General features: G+C 40.9%; 1 protein-coding gene across 1 annotated transcript in view; it reads right to left on the reverse strand.

Moving 5' to 3' along the window:
* shroom4 (shroom family member 4) overlaps positions 1-18,050 on the reverse strand; it is a 56,287-nt gene that overhangs the window by 29,346 nt on the left and 8,891 nt on the right. The window contains exon 2 of the mRNA XM_015351466.2: positions 5,640-5,791. Coding sequence (XP_015206952.2) covers positions 5,640-5,791 — 152 coding nt within the window. The remainder of the gene's footprint in view (positions 1-5,639; positions 5,792-18,050) is intronic.

The raw sequence follows: 18,050 nt of genomic DNA on the forward strand, positions 1-18,050 counted from the left end.
TTTTACTTTGTATTACTGTACTTAGACAAGGCTCATCAAGACCGGTGCGTCAACCTGGACTCTTAGTAACGGGCAGCTTTTCTTAACTACTGTAGCAGCTTCTGGGGAGGACTCTGACTTGGAGACGTACAGTCATACTCCCATACGTGGCAACTTCACACCACTGGTTGCAAGTATAAGTACTTTTGTTATAAGCAATTCATTGAAAGTGTAGTTTTTGGGTTGAGTAGTACGTTTTGCACATTAAATACTCTCAGGGAAGACAACTGGGTCATTTGCTTTCCAGTCTTCATTGCATTTCTTGGAAAATGCTGCCAGCTGCTATCACCACAGAATCTTCTTCTTCCCCCCCCCCAGTACCTCCAGGACACATATTCACAAGTTTCAGCTCCTTCAAAGCCCCCCATTTACTCGGAACAAACAGCTTCTCTTCAACGGCAAGACAGCAGGCTTGTGTATGTTGGCCTGCGTCACGCTTTTTTCTTTCCCCTGTTTCGACAGCTGCTTGTGGTTCTCAACACAAACAGTTTAGCCTTTGCAGAGAAGTGTTTTTAGTGGGCTCCTGCATCACCCCCTCCCCGACATGGGCCCAGCCCGGGGGTTCCCACAGGAAAAGGAGAGGAAAACGACAAGGGCTGAACAGGAAGCGTGATGTTATGTCGAAAGAATTCCTCAGGCCTCTCATCCCCAAACTGTCAGGAAAGAGTGGAGCTGATTAATCAAATGTGTCAATTTACATCATGCTTTGCAAACTAGCCTGGAGCCAAAACTTGCAGTGCTGGGATACTTAAGCCTAATCTTGGATATGCACAGTCCTGAATTTTCTACTTACTTTTAACTCCTTGAGTGAAAATTCCACATTTTTAATCAAGAAAATATACAGATCAGATATAAACAAAGTCCCCCTGAGGCTCTTAAGGACCAGTCAATTGAGAATCCAGAATTTTGAGCTATTCATCCTCTATTATCGGCAACACAACTGAGTAAAACTTTGATAGCATTAGCTTCAACTGGGCTAACATACGTATAAAGCAAACTATTACCAGCACAAACACAAACGCTTCTGCCATACTTACCAATAATCCACCAAACTAAAGCGTCTATTTACTAACTGCTTAATCCAATACAGACTTACAGGGCAGAGACACAAGACACCAAAACAGACATACAGTAGGGCACACACTCACACAAGAACCAATTTTCCCACAGCCTAATTACCCTCCAAGTACCTCTTTGGACTGTGGGAAAAAAACAGAGAACCCAGAGGAAACCCAAGCAAACACGGGGAGAACATGCAAACTCCACACAGATAGCATCCCAGGTATAGAATTGAACCCAGGGCCCCGGCACTGCAAGGCAGCAATGCTGACCATAGCACCACTGTGCCACTCACAAACTGTACCATGCATGAGGAAAATAAAGGGCCCAGAATGGAGCTCTGTGGAGCACCACATGGATTTTCTAGCCACTCCAGGTGTGAGCCTGGTCAGTACTTGGATGGGAGCCCTCCTGGGAAAAACTAAGGTTGCTGCTGGAAGAGGTGTTAGTGGGGCCAGCAGGGGGCGCTCACCCTGCAGTCCATGTTGGTCATAATCCCCCAGTATAGTGACGGGGACACTATGCTGTAAACAGGCGCCGTCCTTTGGATGAGATGTAAAACCGAGGTAAAAGACTACCCTTTGAGGACTCAAGCTAAGAATAGAAAATTTTCAAAATGGGAATTAAATTACTAAGTATTTAATTAAGATAACCGTCTTGAAGGATTTGACTTGGGCAGTTTTGAAAGATGCTGGTAATGTATAGCAAGGACATTATTGCACAGAATGCTGAAAACAGCCTTCAAAACTGTGGTCAGTATTGGATCCAATGGACATGTAGCAGAATTAATGTATTTTATGTTTACATTAAGTTTTTACACATAAAACAAAAACGATGTTCTTTTCTGATTCTAAAGGTCTCGGTAATTGTGCAAGTAAATCAGTTATTTCTTAAAATAATCCTACCTATTGTATTTTGAATTCCTGACAATTAGTAAATGAGGCTGAAATATCCATTTCAAAAGATATATATATATACTGTATGAAGCTAACTTTGAAATATGATTGTTCTCCAGTAAAACCTGCACTGGGTATTTTAGTTACATTTAGAATTCATTAGACAATATACAGAGATGACTAAGACTCTGGAAGTGACGTCCCTTCTAAAAGATACTGGCTCTGTTCCCTGTGTGAAAACCCACACAGCTTATCCTGGTACTGCCCTGAACTGTCCGCTGAATCTGTATTTATGTTTCCACCAGCCGACAGACAAGCATGGAGGCCCTGGAAATGACCAACACTTCAGACAGACAGAGGTAGCCGTCACTGGCACACCCAAAGCAATGGTGCTTATTAATGGCTCCAGTCACAGCCTGCAGGATACCAGGCACGGTTCCTCATTTGTTTGCTTTTGCCACCAGAAGGGGCAGGGTGATCTTTCCACTGAGGAACAGCCACATCCTTCAGGTCTCACCCACTCAAAGGAAACTGGAAGGGAGGCTTCCATTAATTAAAACAATACAGCCAACGAAGGGATAAAGAAATAAAAGTACTGGTGTCATTTTAACAACAAACTTCTACAGCTTGTACCACGAATGACTGACTAACTCAGGAGTCATCCCAGGAATTCCTGAGGACTTAGCAGTCTAGGTCATGAACACAGTGTACTTTCACAACACAACCCAGTGTTATGTCTGGTTACAGCCCCAGAAGTGGCTTATTTTGTGCTATATCTCAAAGTTATTCACTAATGTACTGGAGGTAATAGATGCTGGTTTGTAAACTATGCTGACTCTTCCATGTGTATTGAACTCTCCTTCATCCTAACAAAGTGGCACTTAGAATGTTCTAGAACAAGGGTGGGCAGCCCTAGTGCCAGCGAAAGAATGTTCTAGAACAGGGGGGGACCAGCCCGAGCCCCAGGGATATGTTCTTCTAGACCAGGGGACAGCAGCTGTTGTCCTGGAGAGAGGATGTTCTAGAACAGGAGGGTGACTAGCCCCATAGAGAGGCTGTTCTAGAAGAAGGGAATCCAGCCCTCACCCCAGAGAGATGGTGTTCCTCAACAGGGATGGCCCACCCTAGTCCCAAAGAGAATATTCTAGCAGGTTTTAGGGGTGACCCTTACATAGTTAATTTCCAAGAAATTTCAAATGGAGCACTGAAGCATCTAATTTGTTCAGTTAGGTAATTTGAACTAAAAACACTAATGTGATAGGTAGTAAATAAAAAAAACACTGATCACAGCTCTTATAGTTCACAGATCATAGCTCTCAATGATCACAATAAACTAATCCTTAATCCAATAGCTCAATGAATTTACTAAATTGATCAAAACCCATATGTAACATGAGGCAAGAAACCATGTAAAAGTATTTATATCTGCAAACGTTTGGTGTAAATACTCGCATTTTCAGAGGACAAAGAGAAGAGACAGTTGACCAGGGCTGTTCCAGGGATGTCTATACACAAAACACATTTCTCCACTCCTTCCTCATCAAAGACGCCAGTGACATTTTCTAATTTTGGAAGCACCCAAAACTAAGTGTCAACCTTATTCATACCAAATAAATCAAACAAACAAAACTGGCTTGATGGCTTTTCGTCTCATGTTGGTAAATGGGTTTACTGGACACTTTTTTTTTAAATCATCCAGCTGGTTCAACCTGAAACCAGCAGGTGGTGCATTGTGCTATAGATGAGGGAACATTACACGAGAGAGTGGAAAATCCATAGAAAGTCTGGCAGGAACTGTGGCTCCCCTTGTGAAGTTTTGCTCAGAACCGAACGGAAAATGTTTCCATTTAAGTTGGGTGCTTCTAAAATGTATTTTATTTTGCGGCATTTCATGAAACCAACAGTTTGGAAATTTGGCTCTGCATTAGTACTGGATAATAACAGAGTGTTTTCAGTATGACATTATTCTACTTCCAAAATATGGAAAGAATTTTTTCTGATTATTATTTTTTTTAATCCGCTTTATTGCAGCTTGGAATGAACTCCCCAAAGCATAAACCGCCCCCTTTAAAGAGTTGGTTTTTTTAATCTTCGCTGTAGAACTTATTCAGCTGATAATTTGATTTTAAAAAAAAGCTTTCTTCTCCATTGGGTTTTGGAAATCTGGGTGGGGCTAGCCACATCTATAGGACTGGGGTAACTATGACCAGAGGGAATACAGTGCAATTCCAAGGAATTGGCATTTTAAAAAGATAGGATTCTCCAAGAGAATAATTTTATGGGATTCCAAGATCAGCAGGCTGAATTTTAGAGCAGACATTTTTTTTTAATTTTAGGGTGCACAGAAAGAACTCTTGTATTAAGAGTGTAAGAGTGCACACAGCAGCATTCTGCCAAGACTTATTGATTTCATTGATTTGTTGACTTACAAACATTGATAAGCAATTTCATCACTCAAACATATGATTTCATTGATTAAAAAAAACAGACACACTCAGATACACTCAATATCTTTTATGTCAAAGATCTTGGCAGCAGCTAAAAAACAGACACACTCAGATACACACAGATACACTTAAGATCTTTTATGTCAAAGATCTTGGCAGCAGCTATCCCCACCCTGCAACTTACAACTGGCTGCAACTCACTGAAGCTGAGCAGGTGTGAGCCTGGCCAGTACCGGAGAAAACTAAGGTTGCTGCTGGAATTGGTGTTAGTGTGACTAGTAGGGGGCGCTCACCCTGCAGTCTGTGTGGTCCTAATGCCCCAGTATAGTGATGGGGACACTATACTCTCAAGAAGGCATCATCCTTTGGATGAGACCTAAATCTGCGGTCATTAAAAATCCCACAGCGTTTCTCAAAAAGAGTAGGGGTTTTACCCTGGTGCCGTGGCCAATTTTTCCCCTGGTCTTTAACAATCATGGTCTCCTAATAATCGTCTGTATCAATTGGTTTCATTACTCTGTTCTCCATTTCCATTTATAAATGTAAATGTAAATATACATTTATATTTATATCTATGGTTACATCTATATTTATATTCATACGTGTGATACGATTTTCTGTGTACTGTTCTGTTCTAGTTTCCTCTTGTGTGTCCGGACTGTGAGTAACTCTTGTATTGTATTGTATTGTATGTATTGTACTATTAGTATATAATTCGTTACACTGTGGCTGTGTTGTGTGTGTTAAGCTGCTGTTGCACTGCAATTTCCCTCACGGGATCAATAAAGTATCTATCTATCCTCCCCGCTGTTAGCTGTTCTGTGGTGAGTTTACTGGAGTGCTGTGGCTGTTGTTGGGGGTGGAGGTTAGTCCCAATTACCTTTGAGTGGAGTGTCCAGAAAAGTGCTCTACAGGTGTAATCATTATAATTATAATTTCTTTAAGAATTGCAAAGAGCCACAATTGCATTGCATGGCTGCAATTCTAATAATTGCCACAAGCCGTCACTGTAGAGCGAAAAATGAAACCTTCTGAGCCAAGTAACCTTCTGAGTAACGCTAGGGTTACTCTCCTTCACAGATGTGTAGCAGTGCAGAACAGAGACACACTGCAAGGAGAGGCAGAGGGCAACAGTGGATTCATCTTCCCCCGACCCACACCAAGGTATTTTATTTCCAGGGACAGTGGGAAGGTTTACCTGCGAACCACCATCTTGAGGATCCTATAAGAGCCCTTGATGAGGATGAGGGCCTCCTGCCTGGATCCGTACAGTGCCGAGCCGTTGATATTCACCAGCTCGTCTCCCACACGCAGCTTCTTGCACAGCGCGGCCTTCCCACCTTCTTCGATCTGTAAAGCAGGAAAGACGTCATGCGTAGGGAACTCAGGAGAGCTGCCAGCCTTTTAACGTTTTGGGTTTCCATTTCGGATGGAAACAAGAGAAACACCCTAAATCCTGAGCCATAAACAGTTCCTGCACTTCTCCGATTCTCTGGCTCTGCAGGTTGAGTGCTGTCCTTAGTGTGTGCCTGCCACAGCCTGAGGGACAGTGGAGGAACCATTACGGACTTCAGCTTCTTCTTGATGAAAAAGGTGGACTCCAGTCAGAACTGCATAATAGAGTGAGGAGGGTTATATTTGCACAGGAGGGAGAGAACCACTGTATTGTACTGCACCAGACAGCACTGTAACCTGATGTGTTTTATTGTACCACTTTGTATTGTATCGTACTGTACTGTATTGTCCTGCTAATATTACATAATTCTATTTTATTTTGCACCGATGCCATGGAAACACCTGTAGAACATCATGTCAATGATGCCTGTTTTGAGGATTGCCCAGTGAAGAAAGTTTTGGATTCACTCAATGCGTCACCATCCCAACAAGCATGTAAGCAGAGCCACATTCAGTCCCTGTGATGAGGGCATTTCCAGTCTACAAGCATTTGAAGTTAGGACTATCCACATGGCTCCAGACCTAATAAGCTGATTAGGGAATTTAAAAAATTTGGCTACTTTGGTGAAAGACAGAACAAAACTCTGTTTAATGTAGCTCAGAGTGTTTTTCTTGTGGCTTCTTATTCCTACCAAACTTCTGTGTGCCATTTTCAATCCAGTGCATGCTCAGAGCAGACAAGCTGTTCAATGTCAACCCTAAACCAAGACTAAAATTGATGGCAATAACACCAATTCCCATAGTGACAGTTTACAGCCAAACAAAAATAAAAATGAACAATGAAACAGCTGTCAGACCTATATGCATATCTGATCTTTTTTTCTTTCAATTCCTTTTATTTTGCTTCTGTTACAGAAGTTTGGAGTTAATTTGCTTCTATGTGCTTTGAGCTTTTTGAAAGGCATCCAAAAATAAAACTATTTTTACTGTACTAACTCCAAAATTCTTCCACATTCTGGTCCCTTCTATAAATGTCATTGTCATATCACTTTGAATAACTGCTTATATAATTCAGAGACACAGTGACCCAGAACCTATCCTACAAGGTGCGATACACTCTGGATGGGATGCCAATCCATTGCATGGCACACACTTACAAAAGGGCCAATTTTACAGAAGCCATTTAACCTAACAGTATGTCTTTGGACTGTGGGAGGAAACTGGAGCACCTGAGGAAACCCACGCAAATTCAGGGAGAACATCGCTAACTCCATGCAGACTGCACTCATGAATTGAACCCAGGGCTGTAGAAATTTAACTTTTCAAAAATGTTTTGGCAGAACATGGGTCTGTAATTCGGCTGTTGCTGGTGATGTTTCTCTCTGGGGTGTGCCGACATATCCAATATTTCTCACCTCTTCTTGACTTTTTGTTGAACAGTTCTGACCGCCGATGTCAAACGATTACATATCACAAGTGCTGCAGGAGTCTGAAACACAAGGCCAAGCTTGTATAATGTACCCTCCCCAACCTGTCCTCTTGCCTTGGACTGTAAAGTGACGCACCTCTTTTGGTCAAATAACAATAACAAACCGGGCCACAATTCTGCATGGATGCTCTGTCACACAGCTCGAATACTGAAGCAATAGTTTCATTTTCTCATTGCTCAATGGACTCAGCTGAGCCTTCAGCTTTGCACTCCATCTCCAAAAGCTGCCCATTCACACTGGTCCCTGCCAGAGGTTTTGTTCGGAATACCAGAAAAATGCTTCCCATATGCTGCCCTTTTCCACCCTCCATTGAGTAACATAAGTAACCAAGTTGGACTTACAGATACAAGATGAGGTTGAACTGCAATCTTGGGAGCTGGGATACAAGCCCTTTTAAAAGACTGACAACAGGAATAAAACACGGGACTATAAACGCACAGCAATCACAGCATAAGAAAACTACAAATGAGAGGGGGACCATCGAGTCCGTTAAGTAGTTTGCAGCTAGTTGACCATGGGATATAATCTGACAGTTTCTTGATGGAAGCCAGGGTATCATTTTCAACAACATGGCTGGGCAATTTGTTCCAAACTCCCACAACTATTTTTGTTTGAAGAAGTGCCTACCATTCTTAGTTTTATGAAGTTCCAAATTCTTGTCAGGCTCATATTCCTTTAAAATAACCTTAGAAATGTTCCATGGAATGACATACTGTACCACTCTATAAACAAGACTGTTACAAATCCAACAACAAGACTCTTACCTTTAAACAACGAGCAAGTCTCATCTTTTCATTTCACTGCCACTGAAGGCCAAACATTTTCTTATAACTTGGGAAATATAAAATCTCAGAGCACATGTTTCCCAGATAGTCTTTAGGTTGTTAGATCTCCACAAAACAATCTAAAAACAAAAGCAGCAATTGGTTCAGTTCGTAGACAGGTTTTGAATATACAAACCAATTTTAAAAGCTGCTCTCCTAGTCTCACTCCTCTCAAAGGATCTATTTTCTCCTTCTACTGAAATATTCACACATTAATAATCTACGACCATATTGCTGTGACATAAATCTCACGGAACTTTACAGTGCAGTTATCTGTTTCTCCTGATAAGTGAATTTGTTTACTTTATTAACAGAAAAAAAATGTTCAAACTGTGTGGCAATGCACCTCAGTTAAAAAGCAGAATTTCAAGGCATACAGTAGCACTTATTTTAGTCACTTCCCATAACAAAATATAGATCATTTAATTGGTTAAGGAAATAGAACCTTGAACATGTATGTCATTGCAACTTTTTCAGTACTTCAGTACAATACCCAAAAGACAAGAATAGCAAAAGAACTGTTGTATGTTTGCACAGTGTCATTACTCAGAAAGCTGCCCAGGAAGCAGTACACACCAGACCAGTGTGGTACACTCCAGTACACTAATGCACCTCAACCCCTGTCCAATTCAATCACACTGGAAAACACTTGTCTAAACTGCAGTGGCCCAATAACATTTTGGGAAATTTGCAAAAGTCACTGTACATGGGGTATTCAAAATGTGTGCCTGGTACACACTCTCCCAAGCACATCTCACTCCTGTGTAATCTGATCTTGCCAGACAACTGGAGCACAGTATTGAAATCTACTTTTTGGCATTAGAGAACATATTAAACACTGATTTCTCAATGAGTATTGTCTATCATTCATTATTCTCTGCAGGACAATAGCATGGTTTCTGCTTGTAACCCTGCAGCAGCATTTATAGCTTTACCTGCAACAGATAAACCATAAATAAGGAACCAATGGAGGCTGTTTTTTCCTGTTTTTTCAAAATGCATAAAAAGCAGTAGCCCCACCAGTGGTCTATACCTACTATATCTGTTACCTTGGTTAGAAGTCAGAATCAGTTCTAGTCTAGTCTTTCATGAATTTTATCCTTTAGATTCCACTAACTGTAATTCCTACAGCACGTGTTTATTTTGCACACTGTGTCTAAGCAGTTCTTCAAGCCACCGTAAGTCTTTCATTTGCATTCCCTGAGCAAAGGGCATTCAAGTAGCTTTGCCCTCTGGGATTTGCAGGCGTAAAATACGTCATGTAACAGCAGCCTGGTTCTTACTGCCAGACACATGACCTCACCACCCTGACGATGGTTTCTGTTTGACCACAGCAGGGCCTCTTTTCCAAGACTGCTGAACGTTACTTCGGCACGCTTTGACTGACAAGCTGTGAAAGGACTCACAAAAACATTTCAACATCTGGGGTTTCAGTTGAGCCATTTATTTTGAGCAATTTCAGGCCAAAAAACGGCACCTGCGTTCTGGATCCAGGCCACTGTGGAATGGCTTGATTCAGCAGCCAAACATACATTCCTCGGGACTTGCAAGAACACTCTTAAAGGCAAGGGTGTCTTTAGAAACAAACTGTGCAGCTTTTGGATTTTGCTGAAATGTTTTCTGGGGTCATTTTAATTAAACGACCCCTCATCACTAACTGTCACACACTCCAATGACTTTAAATGTTGCGAAAGCACTGAATCACATCATTTGGCACAGGCGATGAGGGAACTCAGGAAATGAGGGACTCCCAGTCATGAGGAACTGAACACCTTCATTCCACTGGCACGTTGGAGGCTAGACTAGGTCAGCTCACTGCTGTTCCACGATATCACTGTCAGAAATGTTTTATCTGGCAAGACACGACATCTATAATCTCATCAATTCTAGGCCAGGGCGTGCTCAAGAATATCAGGAGACCACATGCCACAAGATTTCCAAGATCAAAGGAAAGGACCATGCGACTGCTCAGCACCATGTTGATCACATTCTAGTACCCAATTTAATAAAAACAATCCCATACAGGGATTTAGCAGTCCCCCTCTTCATCCCAGAGTGCTTTACACATAGGAGACCCTCTTCACCTACTCCTGAAGTGCAGCTGCACCTTGCTGACACATGGCAGCCTTTCTGCACTGCAGATCAGTGAGAAATTGAGAAATTGCTTCACCAATTGAATTAAAGAGGAATTTAAGGAGGATTACATTTTCCACGTAGGAAATGAAGGAGGTTAACCTGTCAGACTCCAGAGTAAGTACCCCTACTCTTTCCAAAAGTACAATGGCATATTTAATGACCGAGTAGTTTGGAAGGATGGCACTTCCTACAGCAAATGGGGACAAAGTACCATACTGGCACTTTGGTTTAGAAATTCCAGTCCCCCAACTGGCCCACCATTACCAATATGATAGCTTTTCTTAGAAGACTTCCAGCCCAGAGCTGACCAGTGCCAGCCTTGCTGAGCTTGAAACTCATCCTGACTTGACAGCACTCCGGCAGGACAATGTACATCTTCCTGCTGCTCGTATATCAATGGCCTTCTTGTGGGACGAGAATGCGACAGTTATGCCAATGATGTCCTACACGCTGAATTTGAGCCCCACTGAACATCTGTAGATGAGCTCGATAACGTGTGGCATGCAGAGCTCAGAGGCCAATGAACAGGCACATGGTCGTCCAGTTGTGAGAGCAAATGGGAGAAAGTCCAACAGAACAGCAACCTGGTGCAAATCATGCATTGCAAATGGACGGCAGTACCCACACTCACTACCAGCCTACAACGTTCACAGTAGAACCTCTGTGGATCAAGCTGTGGATGATCATTATTAATCACCATGCTGAATTTACCTATCACAATTGTTCATAAAAAATAGTCACTTCCCCAACAGTGTGTTAATATGTGATCATTTGCATGTAGCTACATTCTTTACATGATCTACATATGACACAGGAAACACAGAACTTACAGCTAATTTTTTAAATGTCCAAATCATTGACATCGTCAAGACAATGGGAAGCAATATAAAACAAAACTCTTTTAGGATGTATATTTAAAGTATTAAAATAATGTTATCATAAAATTGTACAATGCACTAAACAGACCTTTTTGAGAAAATGTGAAAAATTGTTGATACCATCTTACTAAAAAGATACTGAATCAATCCAAAGAAGCCATATATGTTACGAGGATTAGAAGAACGACTAACACTGACACTGGTTCCCAATCAAACCTTAGCATGGTTTATTTCTTCTCAAAATTTTAAAAGTTACTTGTTAAACACCTCAGTCAAAAAGCAACCTCAAACCTAAAAAAACGTTTTCTTTAGGAACATAAACATTAGTTCAAATTAATCCTATTATAAGGTCAGTTAAAGGTTCAATTATGTAATTAAGAATATATAGAAAAAAAACAGATATGTGTGGGACCCCAGAACCAAAATTCGGAAGTTCTGAGCAAAAGGAACTGATTTGTTTTAGTCTGGACCAGAAAAGACTATACAGGGACCTGATGCAAGCATTTAAAATCTTCAAAGGCAAAATCAAACCAACAAGCTTCTTCAGAATCAGCAGTGAGACATCAATCAGACAACTCAAACAGAAACTTCAGGGCAGTACTTTAATAAGAGGCATTTCTTTCCACAAAGGGTTGTGGGAGTCTGCAACAAGCTACCAAGCTATGTATGTAATGTAACTAGGCTTCTTTCAAGAAATGGCTGGATGAAATTCTCAGAGTTAATTAACTTCTAGAAACCCAATAATCTAGATGGGTTAATAATCTAGATTTTGTATATTTAAAAACAGCTTTCAATGTTACCTCTCCCAAACATTAGATATTAAAGAGGATATAAACAAAGGTAGAAGATTAAACCTATTCCATTTCACCTAGTTTGTCTCACATTTACTACAAGACTATGCCACCCTCCTTAAGAAATTTCAAACAGGGCCTTACCTTTGAGACAGGAATCACAAACTACAGTAGTTCAGTCAGAATGGAGCGAGATCTTTCCCATGCTTCATCAAAAACTCAATTTCTCCAGGGAGCTGTTCAACAAGTTTCAACAGTGAGGTAATGAAGCTCAGCTCTTCTTAATTTCGACAGTCGGCACTGTATTTATTTCAAGAATGGACACAAGAGTCCAACATGTTTAGGACAGCCACTCTCTCCTATCTGAAAAACACTCTGCTTCCTCTGGCGATACCCTGTCTGCCATCACACCTCCAAGCTATAATGTTTGTTTTCTTCTTTTTCCTGGGCAAAAACATTAAAAGCAGCTGTGGCGTCTCTTACATCTGCCACACCTAGTGTTTCCACTGAACTGAGGTCCCATTTTAGCAAGGGCACACATTCGTACTTTCCACCAACAGAGCAAACTTTACAATAGAGGCCTTGTGTGCTGAAATCGTGCTGTCTTCTGGCACTGGGTCTCCATGGACTGGCTCAAGGAAGCACTGTTCATTAAGCCTCTTCTAGAAACAATTATCCCGTCACTTTTGCACATAAAACCAGGTAGGACAGCGGGGGCTATTGTTCGGTTCACGTTATTTATCCCAATTTAAAATTAGTCTTTACAAAACAGACACAAAAATAACTCTTTGTTTTAGATTTCAATGCCCCACTTTTCTATGTTAGTTTTTCAATTTGCAGTCCAAAAATAGGATATCAGGGTGGGGAACTGTTTGCGAAATCCCATAGTTGGAAAGATCAGAAAGGACACTGTTGTAATAGCAAAGATCTGTCTTGGGAAACAACTTCACAAACAGTGCCAATGTTCTCCAAAGACCTTGCACACTCCCCTATATTAAGATAGCATAGAAAGCAGAGGAAACCCAGTTTCAACACCATCAGGCAATACCCACAGACTGACTCAAGACCAAATTATCTCTTGCATGGCACAGAAAATATTCAGAAAAAAATAATTTGGTCAAAAGCAAACTGAAAATAAAATCGAAATAAAATTGACCCTTATTCCTATGCAGATATGACTGCATAGGAACTAAAACATCTTTATGACTAAATGTGGTGGGTGGTCTACAGCACAATATTGTCATTAATCCTCAAGGAGTTTGGTTTTTAAGTTTTATCCAAAAAAACAATTGTCTAGATCCTTTTTTTACAGAGGAAAAATAAATGCTAATTGGATTTGTCTGCTGCAACCAGAAAAGGTTACAATTTGCACTGTCTCAGGCTCTTCAAACTTTGCTAAAGATCCCAACTCAACTATATTGCGTGGGAATTCTACAACAGCCATCAATTCAAACTGGAAGCCTGTCAAGAAACAGAGCTAAGTGAACTAGAACAGATCTGTTCTGTTGAAGGGTGTGACTTGTTGGCCAACAGACTGGTAGTAGGAAGAGGTGGTACTGTAGTGTCTTTATATGTTTCACAGTCCTAACAAGACTCTGCTCCCTTCTCAAAATCAGTCTCTCCCTTCCTGGCTGGTGGCGAGCTTGTGAGATCACAATCTATATTTAACTGGGTGCACACCACCCCTCTTGCAGAATGCCAGCCATTGTATGAAGGTGGTTATTCACCAACCATGTGCCAATGACATCATTGCTATGTGGGCTCTGAAGTGAGCCTAAGAAAACTGACGCACTGTCATCTAAGGCCACAAGAATCAATAGATTTGGAGAGCCCTTTCCAAAAAGCTAGGATCTTCTAGCTCAAAGTGTACAGAATGAAAAGGCATTCCTTTGTTAATGCTTAAACTGAAAAACTAACAATGTCTACTCTGGGATTATCAATTTCCCCCTTTGTAAGAAATGATTAACAAAAGTGGATGAGTGCATGGAGCCAAAACCTGTGGCCTACAGAGGACATTTCTGTGTTTTCCAGACTCAGCTAATTAGCATTAATTCACTGCTCTGCAAATTACTTCATTTGAGAACACCTATACCTCTGAACACCAGTATCATAGAACTTAAAATGATCTTGCAATTGTAAACATAATGTGTTTTTCTAGGACAGGATCCGTCAAAGAATAAATGACTAATAAAACTAGCTAGCAGCCCTCCCAACCCTTGTGGAGTAAAGAAACTTTGTGAATGGATACAAATAAACAGGCAGGAAGGATACAGTAACGTGTCCCCCAGCACTCAAGCAATAAAGAGCATGATCAAATTGTAATTACTGGTGTAGTATCACAAAGATTGTACTTCTACGGTTATCTGTTTATTCTGAAAAGGATACCCCACAATGCCACTTTGTAAATGGTTTACAGTAAGTGAGAAATTTGGTTTAAATTTCAGAAATGTATTCTATAAAAATATTTAAAAGGCGCCATACCAACGATACACCGGGATTCCCCGCTACGGCACAACAGGAGGAAAGTCACCAGTGTTGTGTGCAGCAACAACTCCTGTGATTCTCTAGGCACTTTCACCCAGCAAAGTGGTAGCAGTGATGTCAGTGAAGTCATTCTCATTCCCCCCCAAAGAATGTACTGACATTGACGAATGACATACTGACACTGTTATTGTAAAAGCATAATAACTGGCTTTTCCCAACTGAGAGAGTATAAAATCAGAACAAACAGACTTATATGTAAAGTATAAGAAAGAGACTTAGGCCTATTTAAATAAGAAATATTTTCAAAGACAATTTTACAATCTTCGTGTTGAAATAAAAGTTCTTATTTTATTCCATATCTTGATTTCGCAACTCCACAGAAGAGCATCTGGTCTTAATTTTCTAAATATAATACAATAACCGTAAGCCACCCTATTTCTGTAAAGCATTTATGGATTTTAAATGTATAAATACATTATTGGAACTAAAATGTTTAAATGAAAGTCAAATGAAAAACTGGCATTAGATTGTGTCTTACACGTTGAAGTTTTCAGCCTTTTGTTTCTGCATCATCTCATCATACCCAAGATCATTATGGGGAACATGTTTCAAACAATTTTATGTTTAAATCCCCAGTCCAAACAGAGTGAAGGTTTGAAAAACAAGAACCACTGTCACCAATACATCTGCCACAATCCTAGGTGGCTGGTTTGAAGTGAAATTTGAGTTTAGTGGTGCAAGCTTGCAGGGTCTTCAGTGAGAACTGCAGCACTCCTCCAAGTGGGGCTCATCTGACAGAAGTGCACATTGTGCAGAAAAGCCAAAGAAGATTTACCGCCAGTTTAAAGAAACATATTGAAAGATGCTACAGTGCAAAAAACTCTACAGATTTAAATACTTATGTTGCATTTCAATGCCTCTATACACATAGTACATAGACGTGTGATTTGCTAAAAATCCCCAAACAACTGTTAATTTGCAAAACAGTATCATGTTTACTCTTTATTCCCTTTAGAGCTTCTAGAATGTGAATCCTGGTGTTCCCACAGAACGATGAACTCACCAAACCAGTTTTCTGAACAATAAATGGTACTAAAAGCAGGAACTAAACAAAACAATTGAAGACCCCGGTGATCTCTGCCCTATGGATAATCGCCAGGCTATGTGGAACAGCCATGAAGTGCGATTATGTTTTCTTCTCCTGCATGATGCTTTGGGAAAGAAATCAGAAAGGGGGAGATCCTCCTACATCTTCATGTCCCAGCACAAACACAGGATCCAGCAGCATGGCCTCACCAGCTCCTTTTGGCAAAGAGCAGTAAAGGACAAAGACATTCTCTGTGGGGTGGGGGAGAACTGACTAAGACATGCTTTGAAGAATTGCCTTTGTTTGCCATTAGATTTAAATTCCCAGGATCATGAGCCTGTCCTGCCAACAGCAGCCAGACTTGCAGTGTAGCCAAAACTAAAACGGATTGGAATATTTCTCCGCATTTCCTGGTGCTCGTGCAGGAGCTCAGAGCACCCTCATCCTGATCTTGTGCCAGGAGTCAGGTCGGAGAGCACTTTTGAATGAGAGCTGAAACAGGGCTCCCCAAAAAACAGCGTTTCAGTACTGCTTAGTGAAGATAAAGACAAATGTTTCTGCAATCGCACCACATCAGAGAACAGTCAGTCACGACACCACGCCGCTCATTAACAGAATGTGTAGCACTCATTCTTGTTGCTCATTCCTAACCACAATCAAATAATAATTTGATCAAATGAATCACTTAATAGTGACAATGTCTTCAAACAAAACCTCAATCAATACAGACTTCATATAGCCACACTGAAGGACGAGCACAATCCATTGCCCTGTCTCATCTAAATGCAATTTAAATACTCTGGTTGAATAATTCATCCTTCTAGTTTTTCTTTACAGTTACATAACGTTTCGATGCTACAACTGTGTAACAGTGAGAACAAGGTGCTCCTTTCAACTTAAGGTATATGTACAACAATATTTGATTTAATTATTAGCTCCCCCACATCCGTTCCTTACTGTTTAAGCCCAGGTGGAAAACGACAGAAATAAACTAAGAACAGAGAGTCTGCTTTTTTATCTCTGAATCATTACAAGGTCTTGCATTACATGTTGTAAAGCTGCTATCCAAAGCAAAATACTAGCACTACATTAGATAGTGTCTGTGGCACAAGGTGCAGCTTTTAACATATTTGGGTGCATTTCAATGTCAAAGTGGCGAGAATATTGTTTGCTGGACAGACTGTGCACTGCTTGAAGAAAGCACAGAGAGCAGAAAGTGCACAGACACCCCTTTCACAAGGCTGCAATCCTGCACTGTGAAAGGTCCTGCCTTGCCAGTCAGCAAACTCCTTTCAGCTGAAACACGAGACTGAAAATTCTGAGATGGATCCAAAGGTAACTGGCTGTTCGGTTTAAGTGAAAGAATCAAATTGCAATCGTTTTGCACTGATGAGACGTAACTTTCCTCTCGGTGTTTCAAAAACAGTTGCTCCACACCAAAAAGGTTTCTTTGCTGAGACATGCATTCCTGCTTAATCCCTTTTATCTTTCTTTTTACTGATTCGTTTTGCAAAGTATTTGCCAATGCATACTATTTTCATACTGTAACATACAATGTTCCCACCTTAGTAAGTCTCCTTCACTAAATGAGCATGTTTGTCCTACGATGGTAAATGAGGTCAGACTCCTCGTTTACACAGAAGCCCAGATACCTATCAAAACTGCACATTTTACACTTGTTAAAAATCGTCTCAATGCTGCATTTATTTTACAAATGCAACACAATGCCTGTTATGTGATACAGGAGGAGGAGTGTGAACTTTTCAAAAAAATAAAAAAATAAATGAATGTAAAACAAATGCAAAAGTGGTGCAAGTTACTCAGAAAGAAGCACTGCCTTGTTCATTTGTGGGCAGTATCTGTCAAGAGCATGCCTGATTTGTCAAGGAGAAGACTGCAATGTTGAAGGAATGCAATCTGAATTGATATTTCATAATAATAATAATAATAATAATAATAATAATTGCTTACACTTATATAGCACTTTACAGGTAAAGGGGACTCCCCTCCACCACCACCAATGTGCAGCATCCACCTGGATGATGCGACGGCAGCCATAGTGCACCAGAACGCTCACCACACATCAGCTATCAGTGGGGAGGAGCTAATGGAGCCAATAATGGCAGCTACTCAATATATGAGGGTACAGCAAGGAAAGCTGAGAAACTCACTTCTGACATGAAGTGATAATGACGGGGACACTATACTGTAAAAAGGCGCCGCTCTTCAGAGAAGACGTAAAACCATCTGTGGTCATTAAAAATCCCAGGGCGTTTCTTGAAAAGTGTAGGGGTGTTACCACGGTGTCCTGGCCATGTTTTCCATTGGCCCTTACCAATCATGGCCTCCTAATAATCCCCATCTAAGAATTGGCTTCATTACTCTGTTCTCCTTTCCACTGATAGCTGATGTGTGGGGAGCATGCTGGCGCACTATGGCTGCCGTCACATCATCCAGGTGAGGCTCCACATCGGTGGTGGTGAAGGGGAGTCCCCATTTCCTGTAAAGCGCCTTTATTGGAGTG

Source organism: Lepisosteus oculatus, chromosome 8, assembly GCF_040954835.1.
Source record: "Lepisosteus oculatus isolate fLepOcu1 chromosome 8, fLepOcu1.hap2, whole genome shotgun sequence".
Lineage (NCBI taxonomy): Eukaryota > Metazoa > Chordata > Actinopteri > Semionotiformes > Lepisosteidae > Lepisosteus > Lepisosteus oculatus.